The sequence below is a fragment of the Haemaphysalis longicornis genome, unplaced genomic scaffold, assembly GCF_048455015.1.
Source record: "Haemaphysalis longicornis isolate Haplotype H1 unplaced genomic scaffold, Haemaphysalis longicornis Haplotype H1 scaffold_4, whole genome shotgun sequence".
NCBI classification, from domain to species: Eukaryota; Metazoa; Arthropoda; class Arachnida; order Ixodida; family Ixodidae; genus Haemaphysalis; species Haemaphysalis longicornis.
In genome coordinates, this window is record NW_027526361.1 from 225,729,985 (window position 1) to 225,754,498 (window position 24,514).

The window sequence follows — 24,514 nt, forward strand, 5'->3', positions numbered from 1 at the left end:
CAGCGCAGTGGAGGCTATATTGTTATCAATAGTGGGCCCACTGAGGGCGCCTAATTCGCCGTGAAGGGGGTCCTATTCCAAAGGACACTCCCTTCTCCCCTCTCGGCAAGTGGCACCGCAAGGCCCCGGCGCCTTTTGTCGCTTCCTTCACGGCGAGTTAGGCGCCCTGAGGGGGACACAATGTAGCCTCCACAGTGCTGCAGCTAGCTTGTGATATGAACTATAGATTTACAACTAAGTCGAACCCCACGCACGAACACGCGCGCCAAACCGCCACGTGCAACAACCGCGTGGCACATCTGATTCGGTCACTTCCCTCACTAACAACTCCTAAGAACTCCCGCTACTTTGCACTAACCCTATTGCAAAAAAATACATCTTCTCACTCTAAAACATAGTTACTCTCAAAAAGGAGTAATAAATTTTAAACACGTATCCGTTTTCGTTGTCGATGTCTCCGCCGCGCTCTGTACGTCCGCACACCTCGATAGCTCACACCATTATGATGATGATGATTAGAGGCCCTCTCTTTCTATCGGGACGTCGGCTGTCACCAACCGGCTTGCCTGTGTTATTCGACTTGTTTACCCTACCCTTACCTAACTTAGTGGGTTATCCCCCTCCCCCGACCGGTTTTAAACTCCCATCGCTCCCCCCCCCCCCTTCCTGCCCTTGCGCTCCTGTTTATCTCCCCCCTTCTGATTCTATTTCGGTATTTTACTTATCCTACATCCCACCATCTTCCCTACTTTTCTTCCACTACCCCTCCAGCCGCCTCTTCGTCATCTCTATGGCCCTGAAGTTGAGGCTCTCCCTCACAACAAATCCCAAAGCCTCCGTCAACGTCGCTTCCCCATCGCCCCGTCGCGCCCGTATCTCTGTGCAGTCTATAACAATATGCCGTGCTGTTTCCCGATCCCTGCCGCAGCATACACAAGTTTCGTCCTGTTGCCTGTAGTTAGCCGTGTATGCCCGTGTTCTCAGGCACCCCGCCCCGTGCTTCAAAAAGCAATGCACTGCTTCGCGTGTTACCATAGAGACTATCCGTCCTGGTTTCTAGTTTCTCTGTATTATAAGTGTCCAGGGTTTTTTCCCTTCCATTCTCTGCACCCGATTCGTCGTCTCTGCTGCTTTTACCTGCTTTTTAACTGTTGTGTATACCCCACCTTCCCCTAACAAATTTCCGTACAGCTTGGTCAGCTGTCTGGTTCTCCGTCTCCACCGCGTGTCCATGCTCCTCATATACAGGTAGCTAAACACTCTCGCGGCCCATTTTTCCTCCTCCCTGTCATGTAGTCTCTCCTCAAATTTTATCTTGCTCTGCGCCTTCCTTACCCCAAAGGACAACCAGCCCATATCCCCTTGTACCGCTTTATTCGTAGTTTTGTTATGGGCCCCTAGGGCCAGCCTATCTAACGCCCTCTGATTTATCTTCAGGCCCGCTTGGGTCTCTGGTTTCATGCACAGAACAAAATTTCCGAAAGTCAATCCTGGTACCATGATCCCCTTCCAGACTCCCCTTACCACCTCGTATTTGTTGTAGCCTCACAGTACTCAATGTTTCATTATAACCGCGTTCCCTCTTTCTTTTGTTTTGAGGTGAGCCTCATGCACATGCGTGTAATATGCGCCGTCGTTACGCCATACTCCTAAATATTTATACTCCTTTACCCCGGGTATTTATACTTGTTGAACTGATACCGATTTGTGCTCCATGTGGTCGCTGAAAACCATGATCACTGATTTTTCTCTGCTAAAAGATAGCCCAAGGTTCGTCGCTTCCTCCCCGCATATATCCATCAGGCTCTGCATACTTATCCGGTCATCAGCCATCAACAATATGTCGTCTGCATACATTAATCCTGGAATTCTCTGTTCTACCACCAATCCGTTTTTAATGTATGATAAATCGAATCCCAGCCTACTGCCCTCTAACTTCCTTTCTAAACCCGCCATGTCGATCATGAACACCAGTGGAGAAAGAGGACATACTTGTTTCAAACCCTTGTAGGTGTATACAGGCCTATTGTATGGTATCCCCTCACACACTATTTGCCATTGGTTCTCCTGGTGTAGCTCCCTGAGTAAGTTAATAAATTCTGCCCCCACTCCCTCGTCCTCCAGGATACTCCACCGCCATTCCCTGTCTACATTATCATAAGCCGCTTTAATGTCCAGAACGGCTAACCACAAAGGTCGGTTTTTCATCTTCGCCACCTCTATGCATTCGCTTACTACAAATATGTTGTCATCTAGCCTTCTGTCGTTTCGAAACCCATTTTGAAGTTCCCCTAGCACTATATTCCCTTCAACCCATTGCTCTAGTTCGAATTTCACTGCCTGCATTCCCAATCTGTATAGAACGAACGTGACGGTGAATGGCCTATCCGAGCTTGGCTTAGTCTTGTCTCCTTTACCCTTATAGACTAAGCTCATCCTGCTAGTACGCGACCTGTTCGGTATTTCCTTCTTTTCTATTACTCTGCTAATGGCTTGTAGTAGCCTTCCCTTGCTCTTTGGCCCAAAATGGTTGACCGACTTCATTGGTATCCCATTAATCAGGGGCTACAGCGCGCTCTTTTGGCAACTTTCGGTATAAACGACAGGCTGATACTGAAACTATTTGAGAGAGGGCGCTACAGCCCCTTTGGCGAATCACTACTGCGCACTTGACAGCTTTTACGTTGAGTGGAGTTGCTCTAATCTTTCTCTTTTATGGCTTCTATGAGAAAAGTCCGCCGCGGCTAGTACAGAACGCCTGTGAATTGGCTCAGTAGGAAGCCAAAGCATTTTAGTAGATTAATAGATTTTCGCACAGCAGTGAAGAAAACGTTCGTTCATGATATCGGTTGAGTCTGCCGTTGGTTCACTAGTTTCTTAAGAACACTGGTACATTGCTTGGAACTTACCCCCTTGTCTATCATCATCAGTGATCCGACAAACGTTCTGTTGGCTGTAATATCCGCAAAGTGGCCATCGTACGGGTAAATAACTTCTTGACTTCAAAAAAGAACAGAAACACGAAACAAGAGTGTTCAAAACAATGAGCCAGCTTCTCTAAGCGGGTGGCGACGTGGGCCACAATCGTGAACCATTGAAGAGTAAACGCAAACATCAGAAAACCATTACGATTCGCATAATGAAGACGGAACCTGCACAAATAACATGTATGGTTTGCACAGCCTTGGCAAAGATTATTTTACGACCCTCATGTGAATGTGAATTTCGTGAGGTACATTTATTTCTCACGGTGCCAAGATCTCCAAGTGTCCGCAGGGTTGCGCTCCGTCGTGGATGCAAAAACTATAAGATAATGACTTAGTAAATGTCAGACAAAATACGGTACTTCTTGTGTTCGTTCTAAATCAAATTCAATCTAAGTGCAATGCTTCAATTTCTACTTATTACAGTACCCAACTGTACTTGTACTCTGCCGTATTCTGTGGGAATCAACCCCCCCTTCGTACTATGCCAATTCATATGCGCGCAATTATGCCCGATTTGCGTTAAATCGTTCGTTACTTTGCCTCCCTGAGCACGTTACCATGGCGTCACTAATAATTTAGATTCGCCATAGAGTAAAGCACCCTTCCTTCATAACTGGCACTTTTAGTGTCTCGCTTGGCTTTTAGAAGCCCGAGTCACGGGCCAGCATAGGACCTTATGCGAGAAAAGTAACGCCTGAACCATACTCGACGTCTGCATCATTTGTCAGCTTGCCTGATCTTAGAAACAGCATGCTTAATTGTTACTTACGTGAAATTCAAAGACGCCGTGATATTAGATAAGGCATTTCCGATGAAGCCGCCCACCTTCTTGGCGCCATTTTCTTCGTACACAATTGTCCACGGCGGATACTGCAGATGGACAAATGGTGACCAAATGATAATACCCGCGCCATACGAGCATAATGGACAAGCACAACGGACGGTTCTTTGCAGATCCGTGATGGGTGCATAAACACTGATATTCTATTGGGCGGAGGCGAAGACTAACGCTTGCAACGCTGTACGGTGTCGCCCCGCCGTTGCTGATCATGGAGAGTGCATGCACTTAAGCGCGCACGAACACGAGCGCCAAGCCACTTTTAAGAGCCACAAATGGGAGTGCAATCCCTGCGGTCTTTGCGTACTTTCGTGCTTGTATCTATTTGCGCTTACAAATAATGCCGATGTTAATACACCCGGCACCAACACCCCTAAATGCTTCCGAAAACGAAGCAATAAGCTTGATACCGAAAAGAGGGGATTTTATGAAATTCCGCTAATTTATTGAGTGCGGTACGGTTTGATGCGGAAATATTACATAACTGCGACATTATATAACTGCAGTATTTGTTGATTTTATCGCAAGCTGTTGTCCCTATAATTTCAGAAAGTCGTTCCGATAGTTTTAGTTATTATGGTGACTATTTTATACACCCGCCGTGGTGGCTCAGGGGTAAAGGAGTGTTGCTGCTGATTCCAGGGCCGCGGGTTCGACCTCAGCTGCGGTGGCTGCTTGTCATATTGTGGCGGAGAGTGAAAACGCCCGTGCGTCGAGGCTTCAGCGCACGTTAAAGATCCCCAGGTGCCACAAATTAACTCGGAGTCCTCCACTACGGCACGCCTCATAGCTTTGGCGTACCTTCCGCGGGTTAAACCCCCAAAATATGAATCTATTTTATTATACATTTCGTCACTACACATTTTAGTGATCTGGCTCTCGGGAGTGCTGCATGCGTGGGCGTGCAACAGCAGTATCCACGTCCAAGTTAAGCAATTTGTCGGTGGTGTCTCTCCCTTCCAGCATTAATCCATTTTTCACAATATGTATTTTGCTGAAATGGAATTTTTATTTTCTTTTTCGTGCTTTGCACTGAACGATATATGGGACGCTTTGTTGTTCTGTACTGCTGTTTTTTTCTCGAAAGTGCCCGTGCTCGCCCGCCCGCCCGCGCGCCCGCCCGCACGAACGCACGCACGCACGCACGTGCAAAGCTGTTCCCGTAGCACAACCTTCGTCCTTCCTGCTACCTTCCTATTTAATGCCGCGAGGCTTCTCTTCCGATGATCGGAACGCGTTCTTCTGTACTGCGCTACTATTCCAATATGCACTCCTGTTTCTAAAAGGGCTCTGAAGCACACTCAGTCGATGCTTTGGAACACACCGCGTTTCTAAAAGCACGGTTAGAGTAAACGAATCTCGCAAGAATTTTGTAACTTCGGTCACTACCAAGAGAGACCTGGTACCCTGCTATTTTTTTCTCCCGAGTCCTTGGTAGTGGACCACTGGCTTGGAACGGTGACCGTTTTTAGGTGGAGGTGACAAGCAAAAACTTCCATGCCTCAAGATTTTAGCGCACGTTAAAAATTCACGGGTTGTCAATACCCCTGCTACACTAGCGTCCGAATGTCATCTCAACCAAATCTCATTTCACTCAAAGGCGGAGTTGTGTTGCTCCCCTGGCTTTTGAAATGCCATTCGGTTCAAATGACATTCGATCCAAATGAGCACGCAGAGAGACATTTCGGCTCGCCAATGCTATTTCAGGAACTCTCGCGCACAGCGTTCCAAGTCAGCATAAACAAATACATTACGGCCGTACTTAAAATAAGCAGAATATTCTTAATTGTGCGACTTTGTTTACTTCTCGTTCACTTAAATCGTGATATTCAGGTGTAATATTGCCGTACTCGCAGCACCGGTTCGAGCAAGCGACAAACCAGTGTGGTCAGACAGCACAAAAAAACCTCGATTGCGATTCAGAATTAAGCAAAAACCGTGTCAGAGCTTACGTTATTGATAAATTGATATCATTTTCATGCCAAAGACTGCCGCTAAATTCGATTGTTGCATTATTGTGTAAAAACAACTCATCACCAGGAGTGCCGTGCAGCACGGCGAGCGATTGTTAAGGCTTTCAAAGGCCATCGAAATTGTAGTAGAGCACGATGGATTCTGAACGGCATTTGAAGCATACCATTTGAGCGAAGTGACATTTATTTTAAATGGCATTCGGGCCCTAGTGTAGCGGGAGTATAAATCAATCCTCCCCCCTCCCCTACGACGCGCCTCATAGCCCATGAGTAACGTCGTCGCGCTCAAACGCAATAATATCTGAAAAAATTGGGAGAATTCTTTACAAATGCATACCATTCTTATGCCGCTTGTGTGGAGTGTGAATTATTTACAGCCAAATATGGCTATGACTAGCGAAAGACGTTTTATTATTTTCTTTTTTAACTTTCCTGTTGCTTGTTTTTTGCAATGATGTAAATATATACCATTACGGTGACGAAATGTCTTTACTTCGCTAATTATGTTTTTTTTTCGAAGATGCAAGGCGTACAGCAGAGTTGATTCGTTTACGCTATTTTCTTACTCGTACTTCTAAAGTTCTTTTGCGGATGTTTTTGTTTGGACTTCGGCTTTATGGAAAGATGTATAAGATCCATATTTTCGTTTTTGTAAGATCATATTTGTTAAAATTTTACTTCTCCATATTTTATGGTTTTTCAAGGTTCTGTGCGACCAATTACCTCCATTTACGGTATTATAACGATTAAACTTTTTACTTTCACCAATTCTGCATTTTTGTAGGAATGCAGGGCGTTACACGGACCATTTTCGGTATTTTTTCATTCGTTTTTTGTCGTTGTTTTGCGGACCTTTTTTTGTTTATTCTTTGGTTTTTGGTGTAGATGTATAAGATGCATAGTTTCTATTTTGTGAAATCCTTTCCGTTACCAATTCATTTTTCTACTTGTCTTGTTTTTTTTTTACTTTTCAAAATTATGTCCAACCAATTCCACCCATTTGAGCTATTATTAGAAATAAAGGTGTCACATCCACCAAATCTGCATTTTTGTTGAAATTCAGGGCGTTACACGGTCTTTTTTTCCGAACGGAAACAGGCATGGTGAAGCATATGCAGGCTTCAAGCAATAGTTGACACACCGCGATGCTCACCGGCTAAGGCATTGTGCTGCTGATCCTAAGAAAAAAGGTTTGATCCCGGCCGCGGTGGCTGCTATTCTGTTGGAAGCGAAAAGCAAAAAAAAAAAAAAACGCTCCGTGTGTCGAGATTTCAGTACGCTTTAAAGATCCCCAGGTGGTCCAAATTATTCCGGGGCGCTCCACTATGGCACACCTCATAGCGCATCAGTAACTATGGCGCGTTTAGCCCCACAATCAATCGTTGAAGATATATGGTTGACTACGGCGCCTCAATTCCCGCTGCCCGTGGCGTTTGATCGGCATGCATTGATCTTGGAGCGCAGTCTGTTCTAGAAAGCTCCAATTGTATTGGGAATGTTATATAGGGATGAGCGGAACGCATTTGTTCGCCACAGAAAATGTAACCCAGAATGGCCTGTATAATCAACAAAGGAAAAATGACGAAACGGCCCGCTTACACCGAGGGATAACATAACCCTGCGAGACCATGCGGGGTCGACAGAACAAAAACGATGCGATTCACACAGCAGGGTTCGCGGAAAGATGGATATAATCAGGAAGATAACCAATATGGAACAAATCCTCGCAGTTGTTTGTAGGATTAAGATGCTCGCTTCTGTAATGGGAGGTCAGCAGCTAGCCCTTATTTTCTTTGCTTTTTTTTAAAGGCGACTCGTCAGCCCGTTTTATTTCGAACGAAACTCCGCGTCTTGTTATTCCCGCTTTCATTGAATGCTACAAGTTACGCTTCATTCGAATATACAAGGAGCAGGCCTCTTCTAAACCTAGTTTTGACCTCTGAACTATTAAAGAAGTCAGTGTACTGTCAGGTAGGATTTGTCATGAACAGCAGCCCTGATTACTACGTAGCATTGAGTTGCAGAGGGGTCGTTAACATTCCGAACCAAATTCGCAGCTGTTGATCAAGTTTGTGGTATTGCAAGTTGAATACATTGTCTGTTATTTGAGAACCCATCCGTAAACATTCCTAGCAGCGAATAAAAAATTGTCATATATGTTTTGCAATGACTATGTTAAGCAGAAAAACGACCTTCGTTTTATGAGCTCTAAGTTTAGTGACAAAAGAGATATGGCAGACGGCGCAGACACACTTGATTGGCCGTATGACTGCACTTTGCAGCAAAACTCACACGGTAACTCCAACACAGCGGTTAGTAGCTGATAACTTCTTAACGACGTAACGAAGTGTTCCTGGTCTCACAACAGCCATACCATCGTGGTAGCCTTGTGCTCGCTAGCTCTAACTGGTAGCGCTTTTAAAAATCGTTCTGCATTACAGGAACGTCCAGTCTTTCGACTAAACCTCCAACTTACTGGACTTAACAGGGCGTCTGCGACAGGTATACAGGAAGTGAAACGAAAGTATAACGACTTCTTACAAGAATCAGAAAAAAAAAAATCCTTACCGGAAAAGCAGCTATCTTGAAGTGCATGTTTGTGATACCCAGGGGGCTTGTTGTCGGGACTCCACGAAGAATCCCTTAAGTAGCATTGCGATCCCATGACCACCTCGTAATGCGATCAATAACTTGACTCGTGGAAAGTTTTCTGAAGCTGCTTCGACCAAATCACGTAGACCTGAGTTCACTATGTCAAGGCTAGTCCTTTATTGATACAATGTTTGGTGAAGATAGAAGTTTTTTAATGATAATGACAGCTTTGGTTTAGTTTCAGGAAAGCACGAACACCACCCGTCTCGTGCATTTTTCTGCGTCCTTCGTGCGTTTGCGTTGTAACGCTTCAACATGAATAGCCACAGACTCTCCCAGCTATCTGTTTTGTTGCAATATTAAACTAAAGTTGGTTGCGTAAACTGATTCAAGGCAAATACCACAATTTCTGGCTATGCATCAATATCTTTGCAACCATCGAATCACGTACCGCGGGTTTGTATAGCAAAGACGGTTGTTTATTAGACATACGAAATCAGCGCTGCGATCTGGAGGAACGTTCTTGCTTGTCTGTACATACTGCGGCCTGTCATGGCGGCATTTGCCTCGCACGTGATTGAGATATTGTCTGCCGCCGATTGTAGCACTCCGGCTGACATTTGTATCAAAGTTGTAGTCGTGCAGCCCGCCTCGGTGTAATAAAAATATTCTTTCAATTTCGAAAGATGTTATAGGGGTTTAAGTGCTTTACTTCGTTTGAAGGTGTATGTGATTGTCCTCCTGAGATAACGTAGACCTACAAGGCTTAGTAAGTATACGAGTATTGTAAAGCAGAAAGTTGTTCCGGCGGTAATTTTTCCACAAAATGGCGGAGTTCAATTGAAGGGAAATGTGAAAACTACTTGAACGTTAAACGTTTCGAGAAGGCTGCAGTCACTTCAGGACACGATACGAGCTGGTCAGTGAGGTCTCAAAAAGACATGGCTTTGTGAGGAAGCTTCAGGTTTTCAGCTTGTGTCCCCGACGGAATAAATTTCCGCGACGAAAAAATTTTCTCATCAGGCAATATAAATTGCACTAAAATTGATCACTTTTAAGTATATTAGTGGAAACCTCAAATGACAAAACCAAAAATTTGCTTCTGGTGCCACCCTTTTTTACATCCGACGATATTGTGTTGCGTAATGCTTTGCACGGCGCTTGTTTTCATCTGCAATATGTCTTTGCAGTCTAACTGGGATGCAAAATAAAAGAGTGCGGCTGCGACAATTATTCAAAGTGCTTCCTGAAGCGCTACAGAGTACCATTCTATCCATTGGAAGCCTTTTCGTTATAGTGGTATTCCTTCTGAAAGAAATGTGGCGGACGCTGTTCCGGTTTACAGATAAGTTGCAATTTCTAATGCAATTTTTACAACTTTGATTTTGTCAGTGGTTTAAAATTTCATTCAGAGTTCGGGAGAAATAAAGGCTCTATCCAATTAGGCGCACCCTTACGCCTTGTGTATTTGCTAGCGCTTAGTATGAGGAAGCTTACTTTCCTATTACCAACCAATGTAATCAGGTATAATTTTGCTTCAGTTTCATCACAAAAAACCATCCCTCCAGAAAAAAAGGGAACATTTAGCCTTGATCAAATTATTTGGAGATGAATGCGATACAACCAATTATGAAGACAACAGCTAATGTGTTGCGGTGTTTGTGTTTCGGGCTTGATAAATTTCTCCCCGGGATATTAATGCGATACAACCAATTATGAAGACAACAGCTAATGTGTTGCGGTGTTTGTGTTTCGGGCTTGATAAATTTCTCCCCGGGATATTAAAAAAATCTTGTATGGAGGAAGGATCCTAATTACTTCATACTTGAGGTTTGCAAATACCCCAATACTGTATATTTTATTTCGTTCCCACAAAAGGAATGTTTTGAGGTATTGATGAAGGCTCGGGATCAAAGAAAGTTTATGAAATTCCGACAGAAATATATTCATTCCAGTGAGTACAGCTCTGCAGTTCTAGTCACATTTTTTTTAGTTTACACCTTTGGCCGGATGAGAAGGCCGCGCCATACATAAAAAGGATACAGAAAGAGACGAAAGAGCCAATGACGGAGAAAACGGTAAAGAACTGAAAAAAGTTCAAAGGGGTAATGGGCAAAGTGAAAGTTTCCGAGAGTTAACCATCCAATGGACCTTCCATTGCAAATTTTCGCTAGCACGTTCAAAGGACGGGCGGGTGGACGGACGGACGGACCGACGAATGCACGGATGGATGGATTGACGGATGCATGGATGGATGGATGGATGGATGAATGAATGGATGGATGGATGGATGGATGGATGGATGGATGGATGGATGGATGGATGGATGGATGGATGGATGGATGGATGGATGGATGGATGGATGGATGGATGGATGGATGGATGGATGGATGTTTTGGAATAGATTGGATGTCTTGGAATGGATTGGATTGGATTGGGTTGGATGGGATTGGATGGCATGGGATGGGATGCGATGGCAGGGCAATGCATGGCATGGAAAAGCATGCTTTTCATCAAATTAAACAAAAAAATTAGAGGGGATGGTTAGAACATTATAAACTTTGTGAAGGCGAAAGCCTTTTTTACACCTTGGCAGTATTGTAACCCAAGTCAGAATAGTGCGTGCCGCGTGACACGGGAACTTGATGGAACATCAGTCAAGCAGATATACCCTGGCCGCGCTTGACTCTAATTCCGGGGACCTGTGGCGGGAAGTGTGTCAGGTTTGCCCGTTGAAGTAATCGCGCCAAGAACGAAGAAACAAAAACGGAGGTAGAAACACACGCCTGTAACGAAGCCCGTCGAGGTGACTCGCGCCACAAGACGAAGAAACGAAAACGAAGAAAGCCGCGGAAATGCAATGCAGAAGTAAAGGCGTGTGGGAATTATCGCCTGGTTGTTGCCTTGAAAACATGCCCTGAAGAGTTTTGTTGCTCCGGCCTATAGCAGTATGGGTTTACCCGTAAATGCGCCAAAACAAGTAGCCAGTTTTCCAAGTTAGCGAGTGATTATACTCATACCCTGCGCTGTTGTTCGTCTTACCTAGTGGGAATTTATTTATTCCAAAGGCCTTAACTACTTTGATGTGCGCAATGCGGCAGTCTCGTTGTTGTCCGCTGCAGAAAATGGTCGCCGCTCTAACGAGTAAACACATTAAAGAGTCAAGACTGTAAACACGTTAAGGAGTAAACACATTAATGAATAAACACAGTAAAGAGTAAACGCTGTGTTCGGTAAAATGAATGTTAGCAGAGTACGTACGTTGTTGACGTAGCCTGACAAGTGAGCGTGGCGGCCCGTGAGTAGGACGGGTGCACGCCAGCCATTTAGAACTCTGATTCTGGGGACGCTGAGGCGTTAAGTGCCGCCAGTACGAATGACAAAGTAGTTACGCCTGAAGACACAGAACCGAAAGCAAGGAAGCGCATACACGCTGTAGAAGTAAATTAATCCTTGATAAGTATCGGGACAGGAAGCCAAAAGGCGATCGACCTGTATGCACTTCAGTAGACTAAGAGCCCCCACTTTCATTATTTGCCAGAACCCCCACCGCCACGACTGTGTAACGCGCTGCATTTCCACAAAAATGCTGATTTGGCGCAAGTAATCCTTTAATAGCTACAATAGCGTAAATGGAGATAATTGGTGGGCCAGAATTTTAAAAACAACAAAAATAAGAAAATAGTAAAAATGGTGACAATGGCGAGCCTGTGTAACGCCCTGCATTTCCATGGTGCAGAAACAGATTTGGTGGAAGTAACTACTACATTCATTACAATAGCGCAAATGGAGATTATTGGTCGAACAGGATTTTGTAACAACAAAAACAAAAAATTGAAAAAAATAGCGAGAATGGCGAAACGTGTAACTGCCGGCATTTCCACAAAAATTCAGGTATGGGGGAAGTAACACCTTTGATCTTTATAATAGCGTAAATGGCGATAAGTGGTCGTACAGAATTCTGAAAAACCGAGCACTGAGGCTGTAAAGATCTCACACTCTAGAAAAGCGGCATAAGAATACGCATTTCTGGACAATTCTTTCGATTTTTTTGGATTTTTTCCCTAGCAACTTTGTGTTAATTGTAATCTCCTGACTGCAGCGTGGACTCGAGACAAATCTCCTGACTTCAGCTTGGACTCGAGACACAGCCTCGTCTTTCAATTCGTATATGATTGGTTCCAAATTGAAAAAAAAAAAAACAGTTTCGGCAGTTATATGCGCAGCCTGGGTGGTCAACCAGAAAATTTGAGTTTTTTTCAACGGTTTCTCAGTTTCTTGCTGGGGTTCCTTTTCTACTTGTTTCCACTGTGCTGGAGTACGGGATCGGACAACTCCTTCTGTGAACCATTTATGGTTTGCCGTGGCCATTTTGTCAGGCAAAAAGTATAGCAAAAATACAAACAAAATGAAAGCCCTAAAATTGCTTACGTAAATATTTTTTCTAGATGCTTCTTAGAAGGTTCAGAATGTTCCTACGTTGACGACGAATTTAGAATATATAGGATTCATAATCAATATTCTTTTTCTGTAGGCTTCGTGTATTTAAAACATCAACAGGGAAAAATAGTTCAGGTCTCCAGCGCGGACAGGCTCTTAGAGACCATACCACGTTGGTACGGCCTGTGATCCGCATACTTTTATTTGGAACACCGATCCACATAATTTAGTTGCAAAAATATGTGGTGCACTGTTCCACTTAATTTTCAGGATATGTGGAACACGGTTCCAATTATATAACTGGAACTTTTTTGCAAAAAAGTTCCAGTTACTAAGTGGATCTTACGTGGAACCAGATTAAGAGTGTAGTAGGAAATAGCTTATCCGTCCAATGACGGGTCACACTTCCTTGCAAGTATATGATCAAGCCTACGCAATTGTTTTATTTTGTAATGGCATTTTAGAGGTTCTGTAAAATTATACCTGCTTTAATGAGCAGCATTCTTTGCGAGTACCCCAACCTCTGGGACCATGTAACGCCCTGCATTTGCACAAAAATGCATATTTGGCTGGAATAACCCATTTATTCTATATAATAGCGTAAGTAAAGACGGTTGGTCGAACAGAATTTTGAAAAATCACAAAAACCGAAACATGAAAAAATATATTTGTCACAAAATGAACTGACAAAAAAAATATGCACCTTGTACATCTACCCAAGAAATGAAAACTGAATTAAAAACGTCCAGAAAACACATTAAAAATAGGAATAAACATAGCTAAAATAAGTAAAGCATGCAACGCCCTGCAATTTTACAGAAATGTGCAATGGCGGAAGTAACACATTTATTGGCTGTAATAGCATGAACGGAGATAATTTGTCGAACGGAATTTTCAAAAACAAAAAATACCAAATATCAAAAAATAAAAAGTTTCCGAAAGTTATTTGTCGAAGTCCAATACATGCGACTTGCACATCTCCTCCAAAAAACAAAAGCTCAACATAAGGACGGTGGAAATAGGAATAAAAATAGCCAGTCCTGCCAACCCTGCATTACGCCATGCATGTGCGCGCAGAAAGTAATCAGCGAAGTAAATGCAATTAACCGCTTCAGTGGTGTATCTTTACAGAATTGAGGAGAGGAAAGAAAAAAATAACTGAAGAACAATAACAGAATTCAAAGTTTTTGGCTACTGACAACCAAATATAGCTGTAAAGAACTCAAAACGTATACAAGCTTCAAAAGGATGCTGCGCATTAGTACACATTTCTCTGAATTTCTGCACATTTCTTGTTGTTTGCTTGTTCATTAGTTTTCCTAATACCAGCAGTAGCAGGTAAGCCAGGCTAAATAGACGCTGGTTTTGATGGAAAATTTAGTTTCCTTTACCGCTATTCATGAAAACTTTCGAGCGCTTCTAGTGCCCCTGAAATATTGTCTACTTTGTTCACATGGACAGCATCTGCCAGATCCCATTCAACAAGGACATACTGTCGGGACGTGTTTTCGAATAGATAAAACGGAGGCGTTTACGGACGGGTACTACTGGGCACCTAGCGAAACAGTCTAGAACGTAATTACAGCAACCCCATACCTCTACGTCATAGTTTCAATGTAAGAAGTAATGCAGTTCGAAACAAACCCAGTGATTTGATTACGGCGTGACATGGCACCAAAGGCACCATTATAGGATCAAAAAATTAAGTTTAAATAACTCAATCATAAATAAGCATTGTTTCTGCAGACATTTCTCGTAAATTATAGCGGCTATCAGTTTTAGGGAATAGGATGCAGCTTACGAGGGAATATTTATTATCTGCTGAAAATGATTTCGTTTTGGGGCCATCCACAGCTTTCTCGCGCAGCCTTGATTTTAGGAGACTGGAGTTGCAGATTATTATCATGGCGTTAAATAACCGCGCAGTTTTGAAAACACAGAATGTACGAATGCTTATCGGATTCCCCTATAATCGAAGTCTGCACTTTTCTAGGACAATTACAGCTCAAGCTACTTTATCTTCCACGGTATTAGCTCATTTAGGCTTTTTAGCACATCATTATTTCTCTCTGCCTCTGACACATATTTCGAGACGAAATAAACACTTCGTTCCTTACCCATCATTTGAAACTGGGAGGATTTGTAATCACGTCGAGGCACACTGTATAACCGAGTCTCAAGAACAAATGCCAGGGGGCTGCTAAGGATGGTTTCTGCAGTGTCTTTTTTTTCTGCAGTGTCTTTCAAGCGCAACCCTATGGTAGCGCGCCCGATGTCCGGACAGCAGATGCGTCTAGTACCAAAGACGTTAGCGTTGATTGCAGCCCTGGTTTTATGCTCTTGTACATTATAGGAGTCTCAAAAGGATCTGCGGCCCGTGATGCGATAGTTTCGAAGATAAAGTTGTTTACTAAGTATATTCGTCGCTTGTCAGGAACAGTTGACGCTACCAGTCTGAACTTCCGCCTTCCTAAAATTGAGCTGAAGTTGTTGACATCAGCATAAAATCATTTGTCTTCATCAAGCATTGTTTCAACGAAGGGTTTTCTTCCGCTAGTGAACAAAGACACACGTGATTAGGAAGAACCTATTTAGGAAGAGGTACAGTGAGTCAAATGAATTAGAGTAATCCCTCATTATAACGAAGTCGACGGGAATGCAAAAAGGTTCGTTATAAGCAGCGTTTTGATATAAGCGAGAACTCGAGAAAAGCTAAAGCATTTGAGCTTTAATCTCGCCACAGCTGTGAGGAATCAAGGCACAATATATTTTGTGAAGCTAAACTTTATTCAAGTACAAAAAAGGCAGCCAGCTTTGGCTGTTTCAAGTTTTTGCTGGGCACTATCAACCCCTGCTCCAATTTGGCCAAGCATTACATGACTCAGGGGTCGCCGTACATGAAAGTGGCAGCGACCAGTTTTATACGGGGCGTGCGGGCGTCACGGAACGCTCAGAGAGTTTCGAGCTGGAAAACTCCGCAAACGTAGTGGCTAGAGCTTTACGTTGTGTCTGTTGAGCTAAAATACTATTAACCGCTCATTGTGGGCACACAGCGCAATCATGAAAACCGACCGGTCTTGCACTAGGGGCTTTGCATGATCACTCGGCAATTTTTTCCCGAGCTGTGCAGCCGTTAAGTAAGCGACAAAGAAGTTTTTTGGCGCGCTGTTGTCGACGACACTGCTGATTCTATGGAACGAGTGTCGGTTTTGGCGCACCATTTAGGAACAAGATTCAATGGCCCGACAACACATTTGGACCGTTTGTCTTAAGTCGGATGGCAAGAATACAGCATGACCGGCTCGAGACAATCGCCGGTGAAACAGCAGATTGCACTGACTCGCTATGTTGACAGCCTGATTCGCCGCTGGGTCGCCGCCGCTTGGCGACGCCTCCGATCGCCACTTCGCTCTAAGCGGGTCAAGCTCTTTGTGCGCTTCGAGTAATGCGGCCTAAAATGCATGTGTTTGGGTTGGAACCAGGAGAAATTTCGAATAAGGCGATATTGCGAGTAAAGCGATTTCGGTATGAGGAGGTGTTTCTGTACTTGTTTACGAAGCTGTTATGTGATCAAACCCTTATTAAGAATTTCTGGCCGCACAGCCGCGAAACCAAACACTTCGTGCATTGCAAGCATGAAGCTAAAGATCGCTGCCTATTTTCTAAGTTTATATACCTAGCTCTGACCAGAAATTAGGGCTATTTCCCTTTCCCTTCCGTAGAGAACACCAGCGCATTGCATTAAGTTGTAGATTTACGCCGATGGATACTTTGACGACGCTGCGGTGACGCAGAACGCTTTTTACAAATGTTAGAGATAATAAGTAGATAGCAGAATATGTAAAATATGGTATATAGTTGCTGTAGGGCCACAAACAATCTGGGACGTTATTAGGGAGTTATTGCAGTCTATGTACCGTATGATACACTGCGTACCATGCACCGTGCCGCATTGTGCTGGCACTTTCTCATTTTGTTGATCTCGTTCCCGGAAGCGAACGCTTCGCCAACGTATTATTATGATCGAATCACAGCCGCCAGCCAGGCCTGTCTTTCGCGAGTGTCGCTTATACGTTTGGACGAGAAGTAGTACCCATAAAGTGCAGGAGATTTACTTCCACTGTAAATGGCCATTTAAAACCTAAATGACCACTTTTAATGGATTATAACGGTTGCAGGGCGAATATTTGAATATTGTGAAGTGTATTTCAACTTGACAGCCGTAAAAACTAAACAAACGATGTAGAATGGTAAGCAGATACGGAATTTGTGCAAGGTGTTAATGATTGCCCTGTTGATTGATTTGGCGTCATAAGCAGGGCTGCTGTTCACAACGAGATCTAACTGACACCCCTTTACCGACTGCTGTGTTAATTCCGAGGTTGTCAACTAAGTTCAGCAAAGGTCAGATTTTCAAAATGTTGGAGTCGGGCATCACTTTTGGTCTCAAACAATGACAAAGAATACAATAAGCGTAGATTTTATTGAAAGTACAAAGGTTACCCAGCTGTTTTAAAACAGAAAAAAAAACTAGCGAAGCTTGCACTAAGTCGCGCAAGCGTTGACCCATAGCAGACCTGCAGGATTTCTTTGTACGTGAGCACTGAAGGACCCTTAACCACGCCTTTGTACAAGTTTGAAATTGTTTATTTACATGTTTCGTCGCCGCTTTGCACTGTGCTAGTAGTCGTCATCGTAATATGCATGGATATCGTCATCTTCGTCATGCTAAAAGCGCTTGACGCCAGCTGGGTCGCAGCAGTGGCGCCGACGTGCACGACGCATGCGCTGCCCTCCTGGAGTCGCGTCGAAGTTCCCTGGAGGTGTTGTGTCAGCTGTGACGTTGTTGGTTTCCAGGCAACGCGAGGCGCTCCTTGGGGTTTTCGACGATTTGTTTTTGCTAGAACCACTGTGTGTGCCGGGGACGTTCGGCGGTTGCCGCGAGCGCTCGACGTGTTCTTAGTATTTTTAACGCGCTACGGGTTACGCGTTACGCGCCACATATTACCGCCAGCTACCACAGCTCCACTGTTAGAAATTCGGAAAGTAAGTACGAGCAGTCGACCTCTTGGAATTCAGTCAAGCAGGCTGGCTAAACACCGAGAAAATTCAGAAATCGGACCCTGCAGATATATAGTTTGTTCAATTAGTGTATATTGATGAATCGCTCCGGTAATGCTCCAGCCAGGTAAAGGTTCCCGATCGGACGTGCGTGATCAACGTGCTGAATAATTTTTCCATACCGAATGTAAGGGAAATGGGGCAAAGGTGTTAAGTAGTAGGCTTGGTTGTTATGGAGATTTCGACTTGATTTTGTATGGGAGGCAGCTCAAAGTGGGAGAGTAGTAATTCAAGTATTGTGTCTGCACTGCGAGAGACTTGGAATTGACATTGCAAGTCCTTTCTTAGTTTGACCATCCATAGCTAGTGCTTACCCAGGTCGGATGGTAATCAGAAGACTTGCAAGATTGGTTAGTCGGCAAAACAGAAAGAACTCACTCAAACTCAATCACATTTTTTTTTATTTACGCTGTACTCAATCAAACTCAGACTCAAAAGTTCGTCTGTTCACAAAATCACTCGTACTCACTCATCAAATACTCATTTGTAATCGTACTCACTTGTACTCAAACTCATTTGTCTTCACGAGTATTCGTACTCAATCTGTACTCATGAGTACTGAATCTGTACTCATGAGTACTCACTCTGTACTCATGAGTACTCAATGAGTACTACTGCTCATGAGTACTACTCGTGAGTACTACTGATTCGGCACTCGCGAGTACTACTCATTCTGCACTCACGAGTACTACTCATTCTGCACTCATGAGTACTCAATCAGTACTCATGAGTACTCAATTTGTATTACTCACGAATAATCAACTTATCTGCACTGTTAGCTAGGTCGTAGCTCGAATGAAAGACAAAGTAGAAGAAATAAATTGTTTAATTGATTAGAAAAACACAGGTTACATATAAATCAGGACAGAGGAAGAAAACGTCTGACGCGGTGCACTGTTGTTGGGCGACTTACTGTCCGAAGGCAAGTACACTGCACATGTGAGAAAGCGAAACGGAACGTAAGCACTCGCGTTGCGCCTGGCGTCTCGTCTTGTTCTCAGGCCGGGTCGGGCTCAGGGGAGCTCGGGGCTTGTCGGTGCGGCCGTGGCCGTAAACTGCGTTTTTCTGCGCGTCTTCGGGTGGCAGCTTTTGTCGTCCGTTTTCGTTTCCGGGCGCGCTGATACGTATCCTAATCGTGCTCTGAATCCGAAATGCGCCTGCCCCCAGGCACAACGAAGCGTTCGCGTAGATTGACGTCCGTTCGTATCCAGATCACTGTCCGCTTGTTCACAGATGCTCGATGCTGGCGTTGGTTTTTTGTTGTTCCAGATACTAGAAACTTCGTTAAGAGGCTGTTCGTCTCGTTGAGTTTCGGTGAATTTCAAATCTGCTTGATTTTATTGTGTGTGTGCCGTGGTATTCACTTCGTCAGACCTGAACTTGACAGTGTTTACGGCGTTGCGTTGGTTGCGCCGCTTCCGTCGGCGATTGTGTTCGTGTAGCTCGTCGCGTGCTTGATGCATGTGGGGGCGTAGTCGTCTGGTTTGTCCGGTGGTGAGCTGCGCTGTGTAGGGATGGCATAGTTCGGCGCGTTGAGGACGTTGCTTGAATTGACGCGTGCGTTGCGTATGGTGCGGGAGCCGTTTGGCTTTTCGTTTAGTGTGCGGTAGCGGGGCGTTTTCGTAGGGTGGCATGGCTGATCGGTCAAAATCGTTGCGGCTCCGTGCTCGCAGTCGCCGTGGTTGTTTTGGAAGTGAAACCGTTGTGGTGGGGAAGCGGGCGTAGTTCGTGCCGTCCGTTCGGTCCCACATTCCTCGGCGTCGCAAGCGTGACTTCATCGTCAGGGCATTCGATGCTTCGTCTGGATCGGGTTCATTCGTTGCCGTTCTTGCCGTGTCCGTGTCGTCGCTCAAGGCCTCGTCTTTTGCCCGTTGTTTCGAGAATGCTATAATCGCCATCTCTCCCATACAAGCAGGATCCGTTTATCGCGAGTACGCTTGCTCGCGGTTGCGTCCTCTTCTACGAAATGGTGTTTCTCGTGTGAGTCTCGATCGGAGCGCGGGTGCCGGTGATCTTGTTAATTCTGGCTCGGACATGCCGCGTGCGCTGGCCGTGTCTTTGCTCGTTGACGGACCTACTTGCACGAGTGTCATGTCGTTCGTCCGCTGGACTCGGGCGGGAGCAGCGGGTGTCGGAGAGCTCGTACTTTCCGGTAGGGTTGAACCGCGTGCGCTGGGTCTTTTGTTGCTTGTGGCCAGGTGATTTCTGCGGTTGTAACATTCGCTGGCCAAGTCCGGATAGCACCTGCAGTGGGAGCGGAGGATGCCGCGAACAGCAGTTTACTCCGTGTGTGCTGCGGCTTCGTGGCGTTCCGTGCGTTGTGCATTTCGTTCTCCGTGGTCAGCTCCACTGGTTCAAGTTGGATGTCGTTCGTCACTTCTGGTGCGTTTCGTGCGCTGTGCGTCTCGTTTTATCTATAAAACTCCCCTATAATTGGGGTGCGGTCGTTCGCCACGTATGGTGCATTTCGGGCGCCGTGCGTCTTGCTCGCTTGTCGTGGCCATATCCACCAATCCGGATGCGATGTCGTTGGTTGCGGGGACCCGCGCCGGGACAGCACGAGCGGAAAATGTACGTACCGGCTCCGTTGCGTTCCATGCTCTCAGCGTTCCGTTCGTGTACGTCTGTAGCGGAAGAGCGGGTGCCAGGAACGTGGTGCCTTCTGGCTCGTGCGCGCTGCGTACGTTGCGCGTCTCGTTGCTCGTTGCTGGAATGACCTGCGCGTGGGCGATGTAGCTCGTGGGCGATGTAGCAGAGTAACGTGTGTTCGTGATCCCGCCAGAAATGCACTGACCTTCGATGCGTCTCCGTAATCGTGGCGATTACCTGGGAAAGGTCCGGTGAGCACGCAATCACAATTTTGCATGCGTCATCTCGTTCATGTGCGTGCCGTCGTGCATTCTGCCTGTGCTCGGATCTCGTGCAGTCCACGTACCGGGGAAAACGTACGGCCGACTCTCGCCAGTTGTCTCAGAAAACTTTCTCGTTCATCACGCAGCCTTCTGCTCTCAAACAGCGCCGCTTGCAGGGTCATCTGCCGTTTGTTGTCGGAGGCAGCCTGAAGTAGCGTTGGCACATTCGTTCGTTTGGAGAGATGGCGACGTTCTTCGTTGTCCTCTAGAAGACGCAAGATGATGTCGTCCTTACGGCCAGAGCAGGGTAGCCCTCGTAATCGTAGTGCGCTTACGAACTGCTGTTTCTTCGTAGAGCATAGGACGTAGCGTTCCGTTGAAGTCAGCACTGTGTCGACCACCGCTGGCGTGGAGTGCATCGGTGCCTCATGTCTGCGTGCTGCACACTCGTAGTCGTGGTGCGGTCCATCCAGGTTGTTCGTCCGTTCGTCCTCCCGTGGCCTTAAATCATGTTCCTGTCGACTGCAACATCTTAGCTAGGTCGTGGCTCGAATGAAAGGCTAAACAGAAAAAAATAAAATGTTTAACTAATTAGAAATACTGAGATTACATATACATCAGGACAGAGGAGCCCGAGAAGAAAACGTCTTACACGGTGCATTGTCGTAGGGCTTCCCACTGCGCGAAGGCACGTACACGGGAGAGAGCGAAACGGGACGTACGCACTCGCGTTTTGAATCGCGGGCTGAATCGCGGCTGAATCGCAGGGCAGTTGGCCAGTTGTAGAGAAAGCGCATTATGTACGTGAAGCTACTTAACGGCGACCCCAGTAGCTCCCATGTGTACAGCGGGGCGTGATATTAAGTTGCAATAATGAATTATCTTTATGACAGACAGACAGACTGACAGGCCAACATTGTCGCGCTCAAGTGGCCAAAGAAAGACTATCGTCTTTAAAACCATCTGGAAAGAGACGCTGCCGCCGCTGTTCCGAATTCTGCGAACATTGCGCAACCGTACCCCTCGCAACCGCTGCCAGCCCGCAAAGTAAGAGATAAACAGAAAGACGAAAACCGGCTAGCGCGCGAAAAACCAAAGAGGGAGGTCCCGCCGCGAAAAAGGGACAGGACGGGCACTACGCGTCGTTGTGTCCATTTCCGTTAACAGCTAGGCCAAAACCCACACGGGTCTGATCTTACTAATTTTTCTATGCGTGTGTGTGCGGTTAACCAGAGCGCCCGACACAAATTTGCTGCACCTGGCGACGCGCCCACGGTGGGCCCGATTCGCGCCTCGGTCAGCCAGCCCGCGGCAGACGTGCCACAACTGGCGGCACATGGCGCCGCCGAGTCTACTCTCCTTTTCCCATCGAGACGGCCGCACCAAATCATGCTTGGGACGACCGGCCCGCAAAAGACACGCAGCGACGAGTAGACTCTGGAGACGGCGCCGCTGAGTCGCCTCCCCTTTCCCATTCGTGGCTCGACTGACGCAATCACTTCGCCTGCATTCGCCGGATTCAAACTGCGGCCAGTGATAGTCCTGATTGGAAAGATTCGAACTGCACGTGGCTGCGGCAGAACCCCGGGGGTATAAAACCAGCCCTGAAGCAGCGGCTGTGCGGCGGCATTTCATCGGAGGCACTGAGTTGAGAAGTGCCTTTGTGCGAGCCATGTAACGCTCTTGCTACCTTTGTATATATTGTACAGTCGAACACGGATATATCGAACACGGGTATATCGAATTACTGTCTATATCGAACTCATAAATTATCCCCTTGAAAATTCTGTGTAAAAGTATAGGAATTCGTACGTTTATATCGAACCGTATTTTTCCCGACATTGGGTATATCGAACGCCGCGCGAGCTGGAAGGTGCTCTTCGGCGGTCGCTGCACCCCCGATTGAGGTTGAGGACGATGTGGAGGAATGCGCGGGCATGACGAAGACTGGCTCGCGGAACTAATTCCCCCTACCGGAACTAATTTCCGCTTGCCCAGTCGGGCCCGCTACCGGCCGCGGTAGCGTTAGCGGACGGAGCCCGGTATGCTAAATCTGTCTAGGCACACAAGCCCGAACGCTAGGAAAATGTGACAGTGTGAGGCAGGGTTGCCCCGACTACGCACGTCCCTTTTTTTTTTTTTTTTTTTTTGCGGCCAAGATCAGCGATTTTTTTTTTTTTTTCACAGAAATAACGCGTCCTGTTGCATCGTGAGTGCGGAATTAGTTATCATTTTTGAATGCGACGATCAGTAAGTGATCGTCCGCCATAGGTGAGGTCTCAGAGCCCATATTTTTTATATCGAATTTTCCATATATCGAACTAATTCGCGCTCCCCTTGGAGTTCGATATATCCGTGTTCGACTGTATATGAATGCAGCTTAAAATCACCGTCGGCTCGCCAACTTCATCGCTCTTCTCTGCGCCGCGTTGATGGCGGACTGAGCAGGGCAACGTCGCAACATCTATGCATCTGTATTGTTAACATGTGGCTTTTGTATCTGTTGTACAACGCGCCCCTTATGTAACACCCCCTGTGGGGTCTTTAAGGAAATACCCGCCGCGGTGGCTCAGTGGCTAAGGCGTTGCGCTGCTGAGCACAAGGTCGCGGGTTCGATTCCCGGCCGTGGCGGCCGCTTTTCTGATGGAGGCAAAAAGCAAAAACGCCCGTGTGTACGAGATTTCGGCGCACGATAAAGATCCCCAGGTGGTCAAAATTAATCCGGAGCCCTCCACTACGGCGCGCCTCATCGCCTGCGTTGCGTCGGCGCGTTAAACCCTACAATCAATCATCAATCTTTAAGGAAATAAAGTGAAGTGAATCGAACAGTGGTGACAGCTAGAATGGCCCAGTCCCAACAGTGTGTGTGTGTGTTCGGTGGGGGGAAGGGGGGGTGGAGAGGGTATCGTTCACAGTCGAGGGCCGCAGTGCACCCAGTTGCTGCCGGCACTTGGCAGCCGTTACAGCAGCGTAGAACTGCTCTGCCGTGCTTTGTGTACTCGAGAACAAAGTTTGTAGACGAGTTTTTCGGAGGCGTGATAGCTTGCACTGACGTCACTGTATTGCCGTGTTGGTGGGTTGGTTGCACAGTGGAAATCTGCAGCTCTTATCTCGAGCAACGCGGTTGAAGCTGACAGCGATCGATCAAAACGTGCGGTGACGTCGTTATGTGCAATCCACATGTTTTACGAGACGTTCCAAGATAGGACCTTAAGCGACAATCCCGGCGTCTGGCATTGGCGTTCATCAATTCAAAACAATTCCTTCACGAGGCCACTCACAGTGCGAGCCTAAACTCCGCGGTATAGTTGCTAGCGAGGGGTGGTCGCCCCGCCTGTAAACAGTAGTGAAGGTAGGGGAATAACAACCACCGAAATTCACCATCATCGTCAGCGCCCTCATTACACGGTGGCATAAACGAGAAGCGGCGAATCGGGTTTACTCGAAAGTAAAGCCATTCGAAAGCAAAACGCTCCTCCAGCGGCAAGATGACAGAGCTCTTCGACAAAATATGCGAGGATAAACAAGGCGCCGCACGCGTTGAACTGGATATTATGATGTCCGATTCACAACTCACAAACGTGCTTAGGTGTACTCGGATATTTTATTTCCATTGCTGGGGCAAATTCCACCGCCGCGCCTGCACGCCGTAGTGCACGGTGGGGCTATATGCTCACTTGTAAATGGCACTACACGAGACCATATTACTAG

The 24,514-nt window shown here is 46.1% G+C and overlaps 2 protein-coding genes across 2 annotated transcripts in view; one reads left to right on the plus strand and one right to left on the minus strand.

Moving 5' to 3' along the window:
* The window catches only part of LOC144180245 (uncharacterized), a 29,346-nt gene extending 25,308 nt beyond the window's left edge, over positions 1-4,038 (minus strand). The window contains exons 1-3 of the mRNA XM_077708625.1: positions 3,997-4,038; positions 3,757-3,857; positions 2,910-3,000 (exon numbers count right to left, since the gene is read on the minus strand). Coding sequence (XP_077564751.1) covers positions 2,910-3,000; positions 3,757-3,857; positions 3,997-4,038 — 234 coding nt within the window. The remainder of the gene's footprint in view (positions 1-2,909; positions 3,001-3,756; positions 3,858-3,996) is intronic.
* The window catches only part of Sifa (neuropeptide SIFamide), a 117,629-nt gene that overhangs the window by 51,805 nt on the left and 41,310 nt on the right, over positions 1-24,514 (plus strand). The window lies entirely within an intron of this gene.